The 20969-nt window shown below is 45.0% G+C and overlaps 1 protein-coding gene across 14 annotated transcripts in view; it reads right to left on the bottom strand.

Annotated features, from left to right (window-relative positions):
* The window catches only part of stxbp5l (syntaxin binding protein 5L), a 233983-nt gene that overhangs the window by 195943 nt on the left and 17071 nt on the right, over nucleotides 1–20969 (bottom strand). For all 14 annotated transcript variants that reach the window (XM_014163997.2, XM_014164001.2, XM_045704487.1 and 11 more), the window contains exon 2: nucleotides 14176–14273. In XM_014163997.2, coding sequence (XP_014019472.1) covers nucleotides 14176–14273 — 98 coding nt within the window. The remainder of the gene's footprint in view (nucleotides 1–14175; nucleotides 14274–20969) is intronic.

The raw sequence follows: 20969 nt of genomic DNA, 5'->3' as shown, positions 1-20969 counted from the left end.
CCTTTCTGCTTTAAAGGTCGAACGAGTGTTTTTCTGACAGTCTCCGTCAAACAACGTTTCCATCATCACCCTATTCCGACGCACACCTAGGCTCGTAAAAAAAAATACAAGAGTGGAATAAATACACGGGGAAACATGCAAACATTCGGATAAAGCAGAAGTAGATGTTTTGGTTTTGTGTGAAACAATGTTGTTTACCTTCCTTTTCCTTTTCTCCTCCTCTCCTGTATTTTCCTCCCTCTCACAGATTAAAGGCGTCACCATAAAATCAAATCATTTGGATGTATTTATCCGTTATCTATTCAAGAAACTCTGTAAAGAACAGCTACCTGTGAATAGAACCGGCTAGGTGTTTGACGGACATTGATCAGTTTTACCTGTCCAATGTCCAACAGTCATCCCATGTCTTTCGGCAGATACGACTGCAGCAGTCAACCTTTTTATTTGACATTTATTTGACATTTATTTAACCAGGTACCTAAGTCAGAGAGACTTGAGAACACTTTCTCTTTTACAATAACGACCTGAGCAGAATAAGTGACAGACACCGTGCAGCAAAGCAGAACGTTCCTAAATCAAGCCAAACCTAATCAATAGGAATAGGTTCATCAATTGTAATAGTTGTTGTTCTCTTCGACGTGCCTCTACCTGTCAATCACAGAGCTTCGTCTGTGATGAAGGGCATCTCTGTAGCTGCTGCAGACCTTTTGGACTAACAACAAGATTAAGAGTTGGACCAGACTGTCGGCCTTCCGCATTCAGTCTACTGTTGAATATTGATTGATTGATTCATTTTCTTTCAGTGTCACACACCAATTGGTACCCAGCCCGTGTGGTCTTATAAGACACTCTTTCTTTAAGTATTGTATCATTGTTGATTATTCAGAGAACACCGACACTGTCTAAAGATGATTTCTTTCCATAAATCTGCCTCATTCTGCGACTCTGACCTACATTAAGCATGTTTTTCTCCTACAGCCTTTGTTGGCTGTACTTCGACCTTTGTGCGTCTGAATACAAGCAACATTGAATACAAGCAACATTGATTAGAACCACAAGGTCTTTTCAGAGTACAAGAATGAAGTTCTATACAGCAATGTGGCTTTTACCAAAGCCAGCAGGTCAGAATCAGTAATAGAAATGTCGAATGTGTACTGTAGAGCAGAAAGAAAATAAGAAATATTGTAGATCTCTCTCTCCCTCCCTCCCTCCCCTCTCTCTCTCTCTCTCACATGTACAATGCACGCACATACAGACTATATACCCCAGTGACATTTCCCCTTACTTCTTCCAGTGTGCCTATTTATATCTTGCTGACCTTTCATTAGTTCAGGGTATCTCTCTAGCACTCCGCTCAGCCCTCTGCCCTCAGGAGGAGACAGGACCAAGCATGAACAGACAACAAACGTAAGACCAAGATGAGGAGGAGGAAGGAAGGAAGGAAAGGAATTTGCAACTTGAGCTGATGCATGCTATACATCGGAGGTAGCTGGATGAGGTGAGTCCCCACCCTAGGGTAACCTAACGTCCCTGATTTCCGGGGACAGTCCCCGGTTTTGGTGGCCTGTCCCCGGCTAGAGCCGTCATCAAAAAAATAAAAAAAAATAAAAAAAGTCAACTCTGAAGTTAAAATTAGGCTGATATTTCAATAGTCAAATGCTGTATCTAATCAGATTTGTATGGGAAAATGTATGTCTCTCCTGTACCAAACTCGTTTGACTTTTTATGTCATGAGAACAGGATCCCTGATTACATTATACCTGTAACGTCTGCTTCCAACTCACACTCTCCAACACCTAGATCCCCTGAACGCAGCTCACTCTCCAGCTCACACTCTCAAACACCTAGATCCCCTGAACGCAGCTCACTCTCCAGCTCACACTCTCAAACACCTAGATCCCCTGAAAGCAGCTTACTCTCCAGATCCCAATCACCTGAATTCTGATCACCTGTTCACACACCTGTATGTCATTATTACACACTATTTAGTTCAGTTCTTTGCACCCCATCACTGTGAGGTATTGTTTGCTTTGTGACACATGTATTTCAGAGAGCTGGGTTTCCCGTGATTTACTCCTGCCGTGTATGACAGTTTTTGCCTGCCTCACTAACGACACCTTTTTGCCTATTCCCTGCCTGTTCTTTAGCCTCGGATTTCCTGTTATCTTCCTATTGCCTGATCTCCCGGACTACGTTACTAGCCTTTTCCCTGCCTGTACTGTTGCCCTTTTGGAACCCCTGTGTATGACCTTCTGCCTGCTCCTGGACCCAGCTACCTGCCTCCTCCTGTGGTCCTTTGCAACAAACACCCGCTGCGCCCTGCGCTTGAAACCAGCACTCTGTCTCCCACTGTGTTCTTTACAACACCCTTATACTGTAAACATCCAATCCATTATCATCCTTAACTGATTAAACGATCTGCTGTCTACGAGTAACAGCAACAAGAAGAGCATCAACAGTAACATAAACAGCTGTGACAATAATGCAAAGCAGCGATGGTTACGACAACCACCAACAACCAGTTGCAATCAAAAGGGAGTCATTTCAGTGTAACTACTCTCAATTACAGCCCGATGGCCCTGCATCCAGACACACAGCCTGTCACAACATGACCCCAAATCAAAAGACAGAAGTCTATAAGCAGAGGTCTGTATGCCAAGGCTTTGGTGAAATGTTTTACTATCAGAGTGAAGGGCCTTATCCCTCTCTGTCTCTCTCTCTCTCCCTGCCACACCCACCTCCCCCCTCTCTCTTTCTCTCTGGTAGGGCGTTCATACTGTATGCTCTTTATATTATGAATGAAATTAAGCTTGACACAGAGACACACACCATGCAGTCTCAATGACTAGAGGCAGGGCAGCAAAGAGGACAGACTCACAAACACACACACACATACACACATTCACACTGCTTTCATCTGCCAGAGAAACTGGGGATGCTCTGGCATACTGTGTGGAAAAAACACTAGGAAAAATAACTGATATATCTTGTCTGGGCTTTGTGTGTGTGTGTGTGTGTGTGTGTGTGTGTGTGTGTGTGTGTGTGTGTGTGTGTGTGTGTGTGTGTGTGTGTGTGTGACAGCGAGAGAGAAGGAGAGCGGAGAGAGAGGGAAGGGAACTCAGCTTCTCTTGACCGAGGCCAAGACTGTAGTTGCATAAATAAAATCAGCATATTGCAAGAGAGACATTACTGAGAGAACGAGAGAGAGAGCGAGAGAGAGCAGGGGGAGAGAGTGAGAGAGAGAGAGCAAGAGAGAACGAGAGGGAGAGCGAGAGAGAGCAGGGGGAGAGAGTGAGAGAGAGAGAGAGCGAGAGAACGAGAGGGAGAGCAAGAGAGAGCAGGGGGAGAGAGAGAGAGAGAGCAAGAGAGAACGAGAGGGAGAGCGAGAGAGAGCAGGGGGAGAGAGTGGAGAGAGAGAGAGAGCGAGAGAACGAGAGGGAGAGCGAGAGAGAGCAGGGGGAGAGAGTGAGAGAGAGAGAGCGAGAGAGAGAGAGAGAGAGAGAGAGCAGGGGGAGAGAGTGAGAGAGAGAGAGCGAGAGAGAGCGAGAGAGAGCAGGGGGAGAGAGTGAGAGAGAGAGAGCGAGAGAGAGCCAGAGAGAGCCAGCAGCCCTTCCTACTTCCTTCAGCTGGACAGACCAGATTGATGGAAGACAAAGAGAAGGAGAAAAAAAGGAAAGAGAGGAGAGAGAAACAACAGAGCGGCGTGGCGCACTGGACAGCGTGGCAGGCTAGCGGGACGGGTCGATTGGGATCGAAAAACAGCGCTACATGGCAGGAACGAATGAGCTTGCTCTCAAACGAAAAGGGCAGACTTGATCGAACCCCTAAGGATGGATAAAGATGAATGAAAAGAGATGGAGAGAGCAAGAGCGGGACTACACAGACGAGAGCTACCTAACAGCTAGCACCACAGGGTGGGGCTACATTGAAACAGTGGGATTATATTGTTTAGTGATTATGAGCTCGTACACACCATAGAAGTTTCCAGCGCACCTCGTTGAATTGAAAGTCTCTGACATCCAAAGCACCAGATAATCTTGTGTATTCAGTCATCACCATGCATTACAAATACACTGTATGAATTCCTATTCTATTTCAGCAGAGGTTCCATTCCAGTCCTAGTGTATGCTTCACTCACCTTGCAATGATAAAACTGTCATTACACTAATTAGTCATAGGGGCTGCGAATCATAGTACATCTAATTCAATCGGTCCCCTTGTATCGGTTGTGTATAAAGAGACAAAGACAGAGAGGACAAGAGAGAGAGAGAGAGAGATAAGCACACATCTGCTCGTTTCCATTTAGAAACTGAGTGGTTCGAGCCCTGAATGCTGATTGGCTGACAGCCGTGGTTTATCCGACCGTATACCACGTGTACGACAAAACAGTTATTTGAACAGCTCTATTTACGTTGGTAAACAGTTTATAATAGCAATAAGGCACCTCGGGTGTTTGCGATACATCTATATTTTTTATTTAACTAGGCAAGTCAGTTAAGAACAAATTCTTATTTACAATGACGGCCTACAAAAGGCCAATGAGCCGCGTTGCGTCGTGCCTAAGAACAGCGCTTAGCCGTGGTATATTGGCCATATACCACACCTCTCTGGCCTTATTGCTTTAAATACAGGCCCAGTCTTATTCCCATGCTTTGCTGCGGTGGAGCACAACAGAGCCATCCATACGTTCCCGGTAACGCAGTCGCTCAGTGAGCGAAGGTCAAAACATAGTGCGACTATGAATATGGAAGTAGACGTCCATCATGTCGTGGTTTGGCCCTCCACTGGACTGACCAGAAGTGTGTAGCCTCTAATATCCGGCGGTAGGAGTGTATCATATTGCTCAGTGTTGCTGTATCACAGATGACTAGCCCTGTATACCCTCCAGTATCAGGAACCTAGAGAGTATCGTATTGCTCAGTATTGCTGAACGGGGTATGGTAGTAAGTGCCAGGAGCACCGGTTTGAGTGTGTCAAGAACTGCAAAGCTGATGGGTTTTTTCACTCTCAACAGTTTCCTGTGTGTATAAACAATGGTCCAGCCAACTTGACACAACTGTGAGAAGCACTGGAGTCAATATGAGGCCAGCATCCTTGTGGAACGCTTTCGACACCTTGTAGAGTCCATACCCTGATGAATTGAGACTGTTCTGAGGGCAGCTCAATATTAAGAAGCTGTTCTTAATGTTTCGCACACTATACAAATAAAAATAATAACTTCAAGAGTTGAGGAGTTTGATGGAATAAAATTATTAGTTGCCATTTTAGATTTGTATACCAGAGATCTATATCTTTGCCCATAAGGTAGGGGGCTATACTGGTCATGGAGTGTGTGCGTCATTTTTTTTATTTAACTAGGCAAGTCAGTTAAGAACAAATTCTTATTTACAATGATGGCCTAAGAACAGTGGGTTAACTGCCTTGTTCAGGGGCAGAACGACAGATTTTTACCTTGTCAGCTCAGGGATCCGTTCTAGCAACCATTCGGTTACTGGCCCAACTCTCTAACCACTAGGAAACCTGCCGCCCCTGTCCAAGCCTATTTGTTCCCCTTTTCCTCACTCATTTTTTTTTTAGAGATGTCACTGAAGGGTTCATGGCTTTCTTCAATGACCTTCCTACTGATTTTTATTATCTCGTTCATTGGGTTCTGACTAGTGTTCCCTAGAGCACCAAACCCCCCCTCAATATTAAAAGATAGGATGGTTGCTATGAAGAATTTATTAAATGCTTGGAGGATGGATGGGTGTACATTAAAACGTCCTCAATTTCTGTAAAAAGAACAGCCGTTGTTGACCGAGTGAATCTGTTCTGTGTTCCTCTTTGAAGGCTTGTTGTCGATGATGGTTGCTAAGTATTTATAGTCCTCCACTCACTCACTGACCTGGCCGTTAATCTCCAGCGCTGAGTTGGGAGGTGGGTCTCTTCTGAAGTCAATGACCAGGTATCTTGTTTGAGTTGAGATCCAGGTAGTTCTGGCTACACCAGAGGGAAAACCTGTAGATTGCAGCCTGGAGGTCTCTGAGTTACATGTGTCCATTATAACTGTATCCTCCAAGTACTTAATCAACGTCATATCTGGGTCCGAGCTCCTACAGTCGTCTGTGTAGAGGGGGAATAACACCAGCGAGATGACATAGCATTGTGGTGATCCTGTACAGATGGTTCTGGATGAGCTGCAGCGACTGTTGAATCTGACCGGCTGGTGTCTATTTGTCAGGAAGGAGAGGACCCAGAGAATCAGATGTGGATTGAAATTCATGTTCTGGAGCTTTTGACCCGTTAAGTTAAGCTGTACTGTATTGAAGGCACTAGAGAAATCCACAAATACCATCCTGGCAGTTTTGGGCTTCTCCATGTGGGTGTAGGCACTGTGCAGTAGGGATAGGAGTGAATCATCAACACCTCTGTGCTGCTTGTAGGCAAACTGGAGTGGGTCTGTGTTAAGAGCATACCTCCTTTTGTAGCTGGCGAAGAATCACATCAAATCAACTTTATTTGTCACATGCGCCGAATAGAACAGGTGTAGACCTTACAGTGAAATGCTTACTTACAAGCCCTTAACCAACAATGCAGTTTGAAGAAAATACCCCCCACCCCCCCAAAAAAGTAAGAGATAAGAATAACAAATAATTAAAGAGTAGTAGTAAATAACAATAGCGGGGCTCTATACAGGGTGTACCAGTACAGAGTCAATGTGTTAATGTGTGGGAGGCACCGGTGTCGAGGTAGTAGAGGAAATGATGTACATGCAGGTAGGGGTTATTAAAGTGGCAATGCATAGATGAGTAGAGAGAGTGGTAGTAGAATAAGCCTTTCGATGGTCTTCATCACTAAATGTTAAAGCTACAGGGGCGGTAGTCACTGTTGCAGGAGGGGTTCATCTGTTTAGGTACTGGGCATTCGGTGGAAGATTTCTATATTGTTGGGATCGAATTTTCTAATTAAAATCGTGAGCTGGAGCACCCCCAGAGAACATTACTTAGCGTGGAGGTGCTGACCAACGGAGAATAAACTGGAAGATAGAAAAATAAAAAGAGAGTCGCACGCTCCATATATATCTACAGTACCAGTCAAAAGTTTGGACACAGCTACTCATTCAAGGGTTTTTCTTTATATTTACTATTTTCTACATTGCAGAATAATAGTGAAGACATCAAAACGATGAAATAACACATACGCCAAAGCTGCCCCGGTTCACTGTAAGTGCTGTTATTGTGACGTGGAAACGTCTAGGAGCAACAACGGATCAGCCGCGAAATGACAGGCCACACAAGCTCACGGTGCAGGACCGCCGAGTGCCGAAGCGCGTAAAAATCATCTGTCCTCGGTTGCAACACTCACAACCGAGTTCCATACTGCCTCTGGAAGCAACGTCAGCACAAGAACTGTTCATCAGGAGCTTCATAAAATGGGTTTCCATGGCCGAGGAGCCGTACACAAGCCTAAGATCACCATGTGTAATGACAAACGCCAGCTGGAGTGGTGTAAAGCTCGCCACCATTGTGTTCTCTAAAATGATGAATGACCCTTCACCATCTGCCAGTCCGACGGACGAATCTGGGTTTGTCGGATGCCAGGACAATGCTACCTGTCCAACTGCATAGTGTGAACTGTAAAGTTTGGTGGAGGAGGAATAATGGTCTGGGGCTGTTTTTCATGGTTCAGGCTAGGGCCCTTAGTTCCAGTGAAGGGAAATCTTAATGCTTCAGCATACAATGACATGACATTGTAGATGATTATGTGCTTCCAACTTTGTGGCAACAGTGTGGGGACGGCCCTTTCCTGTTTCAGCATGACAGTGCCCCCATGCACAAAGCAAGGTCCATACAGAAATGGTTTGTCGAGATCGGTGTGGAAGAACTTGACTAGCCTGCACAGAGCCTCAACCTCAACCCCTATCAAACACCTTTGGGATGAATTGGAACGCCCGACTACGAGCCAGGCCTAATCGCCAACATCATTGCTCGACCACACTAATACTTTTGTGAATGAATGGAAGCAAGTCCCCGCAGCAATTTTCCAACATCTAGTGGAAAACCTTCCCAGAAGAGTGGAGGCTGTTATAGCAGCAAAGGAGGGACCAACTCCATATTAATGACTATGATTTTGGAATGAGATGTTCGACGAGCAGGTGTCCATATACTTTTAGTCGTGTAGTGTACTGTATATACCACTATGTAGATCATATACCAGCTCCACGTAGTTGCTAAACAACAGAGAGTATCATATAGCCAGTAGATTACAATAATATTGCTGACGTCCTAGAGGACGTATCATGTCATCCACAGAAGCTGATAGCATTGTGTGGATAAATCAAATCGCTCAGTGACACTCAGGCCTACCACAGACCGTGTTTCACGTATCCTGCCAGTATTTCTGCTATCATGGTGTACTGTAGCCACATTTATCCCTGTACCGATGTGACTGCACGGTGGGTCTAACGTGTGGATACATTAAATAGCCCAGTGGCACTCTACCATACCAAAGAAGACAATATTGCTAGCAAATATATCGACATTATCTCTCCGTACAGATACGACGCCACGGTGAGTCTATCATATAGCCAGTGAATAGAACAGACGTCCCGGCTATAGGACTGGAGTCAGCAGAGAGAGGCAGAGAAGCGAGGTGGCTATTATTGTCATTGTCATCGTCATCGTCCCTATTCAGCCTGGCTGTACTGCTGTACTGTCACAAAGTGCTGTGACAGGACGAGTATGGCAGCTGTCACTGCAACCACTGTGGGATGTCTCGTTGTGTCTATACTGCTGCTGCTGTGTGTTGTTGGAAATACCTTTCTGGAAGCATTGTGATGACTCAATGGTGGGCTACAGAGCTGACAGCAAACACAGCACACTATGTATACTGTAGATATACACACACACACACACACACACACACACACACACACACACACACACACACACACACACACACACACACACACACACACACACACACACACACACACACACACACACACACACACACACACTGCCTGGCTGATGTCTGACAGTTGTGTGTGTGTGTGTGTGTGTGTGTGTGTGTGTGTGTGTGTGTGTGTGTGTGTGTGTGTGTGTGTGTGTGTGTGTGTGTGTGTCCATGTCCACACGGGTACCAGAACCATTATTAGGACATTACTTTGATGGGAGAGAGGAGCTGCAGTGAATCCAGCACGTGCCACGCCTGCAAACGACGAGGCAGACCACTGCTACAAAACACTTCATCAGACACACACGCAGGCAGGCAGGCAGGCACACACACACACACAAACACACACAATAACCACCAGGCACATAACTGCTACATGTCTATGTCCTACAATACTGGTGTTACTCAAATCACAGCCCAGCAACGGCCCTATCATCAGGGTAGACTGAAATTGACTTTCTTCATCCTTCTGCTTACCATTCTTTTATTTCCTCCTCTTCCTCCTCCTATTCCCTCCTTCTCAGGCACCCCTTTCTACCCTTCATCCTCTCATCTGAACCCCTTGCCTCCGTCTTCTCCTCAGTTCCCTTCTTCCGTCCTTGTGTATTTGCTTCTCTTTTTTTCTCATCCTCTTATACCCTCCACTCTTTCCTTCCTTTCCCCTTCCTGCAGCTCCCCTTTCTCTATTTCTCTCCCTCCTCTCCTCCCATCCTCTCTCTCCCATTAGGTTGTGTGAGAACGGTCGGTTGGCTGGTCAATGCATCTGTTGATTTGTTGTGATGAGAAGTGACTGTCAGGTCGGTCGGTGTGTCTGTTGATAGGCTGTGATGAGAAGTGACTGTCAGGTCGGTCGGTGTGTCTGTTGATAGGCTGTGATGAGAAGTGACTGTCCATCAGACAGAAGAGGATTCTATTACCTGGCCTTTATTGAAAAGCCTTTTTCCAATCCAGCATGACACGGCAGGATAACAGGAATGTCAAACACTCATACACTCAGACGCACAGACAGACAGACGACAGACAGACAGACAGACAGACAGACAGACAGACAGACAGACAGACAGACAGACAGACAGACAGACAGACAGACAGACAGACAGACAGACAGACAGACAGACAGACAGACAGACAGACAGCTACACACACAGATGCAGTGACAGACAGATACATACAAAGACACAGAGACAGATATATAGACACACACACACACATAGAATTCGAACAAAATGTGAATGCACTGCATAGCACATTAAACAAATTGGCTGTTTCAGTTCTGCTGAAGATGACACACAAGTTATTGTATGATTGTAGGGTCTTTCAACCACACACACCACGTCAATCACATAGGGTCTGTGCCAGATCTCAGTAACTGTCTGGGATCTATTCACTGGGTGGTCCCACTGCAGAGTGACAGTCTGCCAGCCAGCAGCTCTCTGGGATCTAGTCACTGGGTGGTCCCACTGCAGAGTGACAGTCTGCCAGCCAGCAGCTCTCTGGGATCTAGTCACTGGGTGGTCCCACTGCAGAGTGACAGTCTGCCAGCCAGCAGCTCTCTGGGATCTAGTCACTGGGTGGTCCCACTGCAGAGTGACAGTCTGCCAGCCAGCAGCTCTCTGGGATCTAGTCACTGGGTGGTCCCACTGCAGAGTGACAGTCTGCCAGCCAGCAGCTCACTGGGATCTAGTCACTGGGTGGTCCCACTGCAGAGTGACAGTCTGCCAGCCAGCAGCTCTCTGGGATCTAGTCACTGGGTGGTCCCACTGCAGAGTGACAGTCTGCAGCTCTCTGGGATCTAGTCACTGGGTGGTCACATTGCAGAGTGACAGTCCAGCATCGATGACATCATCATTATGCACCACTCACAGACACCACAGTTGGGCCTGTGCCATTTCTACAGCAGCACTACCAGTAGGATTTTCACAATGGACCCAGGATGTACAGGGAAGCATTATGATATATAATATTACTTTTATGTAGCGCAACTTACAGTCATGTACGCATACATTTTTTACATATGGGTGGTCCCGGGAATTGAACCCACTATCATGGCATTGCAAGCGCCATGCTTTACCTACTGAGCTATAGATTTAAAGTCCTCTATTTGGGGAACTCTGAGCGGTTCTGGACCAGTTCCGAACTACATTTTTGGTGTACAGAGCACTCTGTGAATGGCACAACATTAATTGCTGTCAGCTGACATGCAGCCTGTGAAATCTGACACCTCATTTGCCTAGGGAGTGCCTCGTCACATCTTCTGACCTACCCAGACAAAGGATCGATTTTCTCTGCCTGCGAGAGTCACAGACCCACGTGGTTTACATTTCCTCAAAATGCCAGACCAGCGCGCGCCTATTGACATCTCACTGTGATGTTCGCAGATGAATTTAGAGCGCTGAACATAAACCATTACAAATCATTTTGTAGAACTGAAACAAGACCAAACAAAACAAGACTTGGTCACAGAGGGACGAAATCACCTCACGCTTAAAACTGAAGTCGTAACGAGTCAACAGGCATTTGAATGGAGGCTCTGCTTCACTCAGAGGACGCTTGGCAGAACATTCTCCGTCGTCAGGTATATGAAATGTTATTCATTTGTACTGTCACTATGTATGATCATCTTTATTTTACGGTTATAAGAAAGGTGAAATGTTACAGTAAGTCGTTTATAATTTGATTGTTACTGTATTTAACATCTTTCGGGATGGGATGTTAAATGTGTGTCCAGGCTCTCTGTGGTCACTAAAGATCACATGGCACATATCGTAAGAGTAGGGGTGTTAACCCCGGTGTCCTGGCTAAATTCCTAATCTGGCCCTCATACCATCATGGCCACCAAATCATCCCCAGCTTCCAATTGGCTCATTCATCCCCCCCTCCTCTCCCCTGTAACTATTCCCCAGATCGTTGCTGTAAATGAGAATGTGTTCTCAGTCAACTTACCTGGTAAAATAAGGGTTAAAAAAAATACATTAATTAGAAAGCAGTTTAAATATTTCAAGCCCTATTCCCCCACTTTGCTGAATAGGAAAAACAAATCAAATAAATGTATAATTTGTACTGTGTTCTATTTACCAGAAATGTGAGATTTGAATCTTTCTGGCAGAACTAGGTATTATGTATGAGCCTCTCATGATAAACAATTACTTTTAAACGGAAATCTAGATTCTGAACTTGGTCACCAGATTCACTAATCAATTTGGATTATCTAACCAATCATGATCAATGTATTGATCATTCCTTCAGCCACGGATAGGGTGACAGGGCTTTCTGACTCTGTGGGAGTTCATGTGAGGGATTTGGTCCAGAAATCAGCAACAATATTGATCACACACACACACACACACACACACACACACACACACGAGCGTCCTTGAAATGAATTACATGGGGAGGGTACCGGCACGGTGCACACAGACACACACAATCAATACTCTCATCTGAATGTTTAACTTCGGAGCTCTGGAGATCAATGAGGATTTTTTTAACAGGAAGAAAATATATATTTCTACCTGGTGCCAATGTGCTGCTATAGCAGGCAGGGGAAATCACCATCTGAAGACATGGGTCAGAGAGATTGGAAATAAATAGAGATGCAGCGAAAATGAGGGAGGGAGGGAGGGAGGGAGGGAGGGAGGGAGGGAGGGAGGGAGGGAGGGAGGGAGGGAGGGAGGGAGGGGGAGGGAGGGAGGGAGGGAGGGAGGGAGAGCAGGAGGGAGGGAGAATGAAAGGGAGTAAAGAAAATAAGGCTGATTGCAAGTAACAGTTGATAAGGTGTAACAACACGTCTGAAAATCACACCCCCTTGTCCAATTACCATCCAATCACAACCATCAAAACTCTAAACCACACCCACTTCTGTCCGACCTACTATCAGATGATGAATAATACAATGCACCTGTAATGATGGGACTGTTTTCAATGTCATCATGTCATCTGGAGAAGACGATAGTGTTTGTATAGAGCAGGGTGTGTGTGTGTGTGTGTGTGTGTGTGTGTGTGTGTGTGTGTGTGTGTGTGTGTGTGTGTGTGTGTGTGTGTGTGTGTGTGTGTGTGTGTGTGTGTGTGTGTGTGTGTGTGTGTGTGTGTGTGTGTGTGTGTGTGTGTGTGTGTGTGTGAGAGAGACTCCATGGACACAACAAAGACAGAGAGAAAAGAGGGATCCAATATGGACCTAGACAAAGAACAGCCACGTTAGGTGTTGACATCTATCCTCTAGTCTATACCCAGACACTTTCAAAGCACAGGAAGAACAGAGAAAGAAGGGAGAGAGAGGAGAGCAAGAGGGGTAGAGAAAAAAGAAAGAGAAATGGAGAGAGAGAGAGAGAATGAAAGAGGGAGGGAAAGAATGGAAGGAATAGAGAGATGGACTGAATGACAGGCCACATGAGAGAGAGCAGTGGTATTTGTGTTTAGCCTTTCAATGCTAATGCTAATTCCGTCACGCGTCTCCATCATACAGAAACCTGAGCTCTCCCTCCAGTCAGTGCTTCATCAAAGCCTCTGCTGCAGGTCCAGAGAGAGAGAGAGGCAGAGGAAGAGAGGAAGTGAGTGAGTGAGTGAGTGAGTGAGTGAGTGAGTGAGTGAGTGAGTGAGTGAGTGAGTGAGTGAGTGAGTGAGTGAGTGAGTGAGTGAGTGAGTGAGTGAGTGAGTGAGTGAGTGAGTGAGTGAGTGAGTGAGTGAGTGAGTGAGTGAGTGAGTGAGTGAGTGAGTGAGTGAGTGAGTGAGTGAGTGAGTGAGTGAGTGAGTGAGACAGGTAGAGAGCGAGAGATCTAATTTTGGCCCAGCCAATAATTTAATCAAATCACATTTAATTTTTTCATTAGCTATTCTCTGTACCATCACAAATCTCTCTCTCTCTCTCTCTCTTCCCCTCTCTCTATCTCTCACACAAACACACTCTCTCTCTTCCAAGCACACACATACACACTTTTCTCTCCCTCAGTAGCTAGTCAGATTTGCTGGTGTCTATCACTGACGTTATTGTCAGGCCCATCCACCTGGCTCCGTGCCGATCCCCAGTGGCTGATGGGTATGAGCAGAATGAGGCTGGATGTGTGAGAGTATAATCTCCTACCTGAGGCGCTACACGTCCACGTCCACCACATCCTCCCCGGCCCAGGTGCCTCCTGGGAGCCGGCTAACGGACAGGTTTGACTCTGTGAAATGACAGCCATGACAGCAGCGCAACACAGAACGACAAGTCAGGGGAGGGAGGGATGAAGAGAAAGGAAAGGATACATCCGTATGCCTCCTGTTCTGGAGCCGATGGCCAGGATCTTCTGGACTGGATCAAAGGCCAGGCAGGTGGGCTGGTACGGGAAGCCATGGCGCACCGTCTGGAATAGGAAAAACACAAACACACTTTAATTACCATTCCCATTCAATAGACATTTTTAGAGTTAGAAATTGGTAAATATGTACATATGTTACGGAATTGTAATCAGTATGCAGGAAAACTATTTTTATTTTATTACTAAAATAGATAAATAGATTAATCAGAGACAAACAAACACCAAACGATATACTGAAATTGAAGTAATGAATCAGGAGCAAGAGCCCATAAGAGATCAGAAAACAGAAGGAAGAAGGGGCTTCTAGAATAGGTAAACAGCAACAGTCTACACTGAGCTGCTGTCCATGGTGCTGAAATATTCAGCAGCTCTTTCCCCAGTCAACTAAGACTGGTGTTTAAATCTGCATGGGCGCTGTCCGCTAGCAGTGGTGCTGAAATCAATGCTGTCACTGCCCAGAATCTATACTGGTAATCATACCCGAGCTGTCCAAACAGGCTGGTGCTGAAATCCATATAGGCGACAACAACTGAGCTGTGTGTTATCCAATGGCCTCCCAGGAAACCCAGCAGTGGCCCTGTTCATCTGTTTCCATTCAGACAAGCTCCTGTGTTTGGCTGAATTATGACAACACCGTCTCTGTCCTCTCATCTTTAATTCATAGACATGAAATTGGAGCGGGGCTACCAAACAACCGGCTGAATGAATGAGATAGAGTGGTCATAAAAACTGTGTGTGAGAGAGAGAGAGAGAGAGGTCATACAAGCTGAGAGAGAGGTCATGAGAGAGAGTCATGAGAGAGAGAGGTCATACAAGCTGAGAGAGAGAGAGAGGCTGAGAGAGAGAGAGAGGCTGAGAGAGAGAGAGAGGCTGAGAGAGAGAGAGGTCATACAAGCTGAGAGAGAGAGAGAGGTCATACAAGCTAGGAGAGAGAGAGAGAGAGAGAGAGAGAGAGAGAGAGAGAGAGAGAGAGAGAGAGAGGTGTGAATCCTGCCTTAAAAGGGAATATGTGTGTGTGTTTGCATCCGGTATGTTTACATGTGGCATCTGCTCCACTACTCACACTCGTGCTAATGAAGGACTTTATAGCCTATAGATTTTCATTTAGGGGCCTGTTTTATTGCCCACTATTAAAACCCCCAGCAGCCTCCAGACTCCTACTGTAACCCTGCTCCTTCTGTGTCTGTCCACCCCAAAACAAGCGGCTTTCCAACGCCCACTATCTCAACTTGCATACAGACAGTTTTCAGAGGAGAGGGAGTGCTATGTGGATACACTGTCAAATATTTACTAGTCATAGAAAAACTAGGGAAAGCAAATCAAATATGCCTTGGCATAATCAATGGAACAGCTGAAAAAAATCAAACGAATATCAGCGTACACCTGTTCTGTTTTTGTGCTCTGCTGTGTCTCTGATACCACGTACGAAAAGAAAATGGGAAAAAATATCAAGGTTTTGATCGCACGGATAATTCACAGCAGGCTGCTATCAAAGGATAGCAGCATCACACGTTGGAATAGGAGGAAGCAACAGAGGTATTGTGTTCGTTGAGAAGAGCAAATAGCTTGCATTTTGATTTCTTCCTATTCTCGGTGCATATGTTGTTTTGCCAACACCTTTGAAAAGAGAGATATGTGTTTATGCTTCTCAAAAGGCTGAGAACGTAACATTCAATCATCCAACATTAATCTGCATACAGACATTGTGTAAGTGCAGGGTTGGGGAGATGGGTTAACAGTAATGAAATTCATGAGTGACACACGCGCACACGCACACGCACACACACACACACACACACACACACACACACACACACACACACACACACACACACACACACACACCTGTAGGTGTGGTGGGCAGAGGGTCTCTGGCAATGATCCACACTGTACAGAAGGAACCTTTCAATCAGGAGTAGAACAGGCCTGGCTGGGGTGAACTGCTGCTGCTGTGTGGACCTGACCTCTTAACTAACCACCAGTTGCTATTGACTTCTTTGGGATAGGGGGCAGTATTTTGACGTCCGGATGAAAACCGTGCCCAAAGTAAACTGTCTGCTACTCAGGCCCAGAAGCTAGCATATAATAATAGAAAACACTCTAACGTTTCTAAAACTGTTAAAATTATGTCTGTGAGTATAACAGAACTTATTTGGCAGGCGAAACCCCGAGGACAAACCATCCAGGATTTTAGTTTTTTTGAGGTGACAGTATTTGTAATGTATTTTTCTGTGTGGATCTAGATTTCTAAGGCACTTGCTTGCAGTTCCTATCGCTTCCACTGGATGCCAACAGTCTTTAGAAATTGGTTGATGTTTTTCTTTTGAGTAATGAAGAAGTATGAACGTTCAGAACGTGGCTCGAGTCTAGTGTACTGTTGTGGTGTGGGCGCGTAACCTGAAAGCTCGCTCCACTTTCTTTTCATCCTGTATTGAACACAGTTTATCCCGTCTTAAATTGTATCGATTATTTACGTTAAAAAATACCTAAAGTTGTATTAGGAAAGTTGTTTTAAATGTTTGGATCAAGATTACAGGTAACTTATAAGATATTTTGTAGTCGTGTTGCACGAGTTGGAACTGGTGTTTGTTTTTATCAAATGAGCCAAATAAATGGACATTTTGGAGATATAACGACGGAATTAAAGGACCATTTGTGATGTTTATGGGACATATTGGAGTGCCATCAGAAGAAATCCTTCAAAGATAAGGCATGAATTAAATCGTTATTTCTGACTTTTGTGTCGCGCCTACAGGTTGAAATCCGATTTTCATGTGTTGGTATGCTGGGCGCTGTCCTCAGGTTATCGTATGGTTTGCTTTCGCCTTAAAGCCTTTTTGAAATCTGACATGGTGGCTAGATTAACAAGAAGTTCAGCTTTAATTTGGTGTATTGCACTTGTGAAAGTATGAAAGTTAAATATTTTTATAATTTTGGGGGAATTTGGCGCTCTGCCATTTCACCGGATGTCCCACCTATCCCAAAGAAGTTAACTTGTGACGACCTGGAGAGGAGGGAGATAAGGGAGATATGGGGAACCAAGCCCAGCTCGGTGCACTCTGCTCAGGCAACTGATGGGGCCAATAGAGACCCACCCGGAGGGAAGAACCATTAAATATACACATCACAGACATGAAGTGGATGAAAAATGCATTTACCCTGGTGAATCTCAGAGCTGCTCATGCATATTTCACAACTTCTAAAGCCATTTTTTTCTGTGCGTGTGTATGCGTGCGTGTGTGTGCGTGTGTCTGCTCTGGGTCCATCTCTATGGTTGCTCTTACACTCTGTTCTCATTCTATTTCTCCCTCTCTTTCTCTCACTACATACTGAAACAGTATTTGTCTGTATTATGGATGTGTGGGGCTCCACATGCAGCTGAGTAATCTATGTGTCGTAGCTATAACTCCTCATTGTGTTTCAGTACTGGCTCTGTGTCGGACTCCTACTGTAGCAGACAGGCAGTGTTTGATGATAACACCCCTTCCTCTCTCCTCCTCTTGGGAGACTGTCGTTATCTTGCCACGTTATAAGATCTGCTCTCTTTTTATGTCAGAGGCCTGTCAGAGGAATCTTCAGAGGGTGTCAAGATATCAAGCTATACCCGTATTGCTCCTTCTCTCGCTCCCTCCTTCTCGCTGTCTCCCTGTCTGCCTCCCTCCCCCAGCTCTGTCCCACATCCTCTCTCTGCCACCTTCTGTCTATCTCTCACTCTCGATCTCGCTCGCCACTTTCTCTGCTAATCCTAGTGGACAAGACGAGCCTAATCTAAATATCTTCTAACAGAAGTGTTGTGACTCCATCCTCATGTCGCTCTCAGCTACAGTGAACTATAGGCCACGACGGAGACAGACCAGTCATTGTCAACACAGAGCTTCGTCAACTCAGCCTCATACCCAAGACTTCATCAGCTGCTCATAATCAAACACTGGAACCTGGCGTTTCTGGTGAAACCACAGCGAACATGTCTCCTCATACGTTTCAATCCAATAAAAGAAAAACAAAAGTTTTGCTACTGTAACTCTGAGAAAGATCTCTGAAGTCAAATATAAAACGTGCTTGAATCACATCCAAAGAAATATTTTGTTTTGCCATTACTACCTGAACGTTCTTATACTGTACCAGCTTGGATGAATACAAATACGTTATAGCAGGAGAGGTCTAGAGCATTGAACACAAACAACAGACCCAAGCATTACAGAGAAAAAAACAGCACATATTGTTTTATACATTAATACACACAGCAAAATATGTAGAACTCAAATATACATTTACATTTTACATTTGAGTCCTTTAGCAGACACTCTTATCCAGAGTGACTTACAGTAGTGAGTGCATACATTTAAACCAAAGATAAAGTAACAACTGGGGAGAGATTCAGAAGGCAACAGTGATGCACAACCTGAGGCACAAATACTGACTAGGCATGAATAACGCATTGTGGGGGGGGTGTGTGTGTGTGTCTGGAGGGGGAGGTTGTGTGTGTGAGGGAGGGTGGGTGGGGGTTGTGTGTGTGTGTGTGGGGAGGGGGGAGGTTGTGTGTATGAGGGAGGGTGGGGGTTTGTGTGTGTGTGTGTGTGTGTGTGTGTGTGTGTGTGTGTGTGTGTGTGTGTGTGTGTGTGTGTGTGTGTGTGTGAGAGAGAGAGAGAGACCCAAGAATGTACACAAACACAGACATACGCACACGTTCAACATCACACTAAACATGCATCACCTGCAGCAGGGGGCCCACTGATACATACTACGGTCTGTGCATGCGTGTGTGTGATTGTGGTTCTGCCGTGTGTGATTGTGGTTCTGTGCATCCATCCACACTCCATTGCCTCATTGGGTGATGGTAGCCTCAGAGAAGACACAGTAGTTGAAGGAAAATGGAAATAACTTCCTACGCTAAGAATACCTATCTAACCTCGCTTCATAGAATTATGAGCTGTTTCCATCAGTCAAAAGAAGGTGAAGATAGACAGAAGGAGAACTCCACTGAACCTCCTCACCAACAGTGAAGGGGGAGATATTTTGAGGCTACTCGAAAATTCCTTTGATGTGCAGAGGACTAAAAATAAAAAGACAGATCTGAACACTGGTACTGTAGGAGAGAGGTATGAAAGGAGGAGTGGAGGAGAGGGGGACAGGCTAGACGGGGTCTCTCCATAGTTAGAGACGTAAAAAATAGAACTAGGAGGGAGTAGGAGTCAGCACATCGAAGTACATCATTGTGTCAGTTGAGAACAATTCCGGTTGCCTGATTGTGGATTACAGTGAAATATTTTAAGTGAGAAAAGGCGATAGGAAAAAGGGAGGATCCTGAGTATTGGTTTGGCTGGTCTGGTGTAATGTTTGAGGAAGCCAGAAAGCTGTAAGTCCTTCCTTCAGTAGAGAGACAGCAGCTTACAGATTCTCACAGAACGGGAGGAAGCCATTCTTATCCACATCCAGATATAAGTGCTTCCCAAGCACAAACACACACACACACGCATGCCCAGTTGAGCGAGCAGGGAGAGAGGGCAGTATGAGACCAGAGTGAAGGGATGGAAATAAATGAATGAGCTGGGATGACCTCCTCTTCGCTAATGGGTGCTAGCTACACTCTTACAAATTAAGGGTTCATTGGGGTTCTATGTAGAACCTTTTGGTTCTTTGGTCAAAATGTAAGAACCCTTTTCAGAGAAAGGTTCAATCCTTGAGAAAGTGGTTTCCATAATTCAAAAACTGTCAACACCAACTGCCATTTATCCAGTGTGACGACTCAATAACACAATTGTTTAAGTTAATCAATGTTTATTTTTCCATTCAAATAAATGAAGCCATAATGATAAGATAAAATATAGGGCGAGATAGATAGCATTGTTTCAAATTTTGTGCACTATATTAGGCTACCGTTTGTTATCTAGCAAGCTAGCTAGCTAAGCCTATGGGGGGGAAAACACTTTAATTAGCTAGCTAGCCACTTTACAAGCTAGCTAGCTAAGCCTATAGGGGAAAAAACACTTTAATTAGCTAGCTAGCCACTTTACAAGCTAGCTAACTCTTACGAATAAACGTTCATTTTACTTATTGAAATGTGCCAAACAGAGCTGCAGACCCAGCCTGACATTGGCAACTAGCTAATTGTTACTTTTATCTCAGTATTTCAGGGTGGAGTCAGATGGGGGGGTCTAGCCATGTAGGCCCCTGAACAAAACTACCAGGCGGAAAAAGGATCAATCTTTTGGCTGCTGTTGATGGCAACAACTGCATGTAAGTTGGTCTTCTACATTATAATAATGATATATCTGCGTACCAGTTTGTCTACATTCTTGCAGGTATAAGATATAACACCAATTATGTTCCTTTTTTCTTTCTCTAGGAAACCAGGTAGGCAATAACACATATTGTACTGTTCCATAAAGAAGGCATAACCCCTCGGAAGGCATAACCCCTCCGAAGGCATAACCCCTCCGAAGACATAACCCCTCCGAAGACATAACCCCTCTGAAGGCATAACCCCTTGGAAGGCATAACCCCTCAGAAGGCATAACCCCTCTGAAGGCATCCAGAATTGACATTGGGCCATCATTCAAACATCATTCAAACAAAGAGCCTTCCTGTCTACCGATCTGTGCATATTTCCAAACAATGTTTGCATTACCTAAACTGTTTGTGTTTGAGAGTGACTATAATGACAATAACATCTTCAAAATATATTGGTATTCTCTCATTATTTATGATATTATTTTCTTTGTAATACTATTTTATTAGCGG

The sequence above is a fragment of the Salmo salar genome, chromosome ssa21 (genome assembly GCF_905237065.1).
Source record: "Salmo salar chromosome ssa21, Ssal_v3.1, whole genome shotgun sequence".
Classification (NCBI taxonomy): domain Eukaryota; kingdom Metazoa; phylum Chordata; class Actinopteri; order Salmoniformes; family Salmonidae; genus Salmo; species Salmo salar.
Note: the sequence above shows the minus strand (reverse complement) of the source record. Positions and strands in the feature narration are given on the sequence as shown.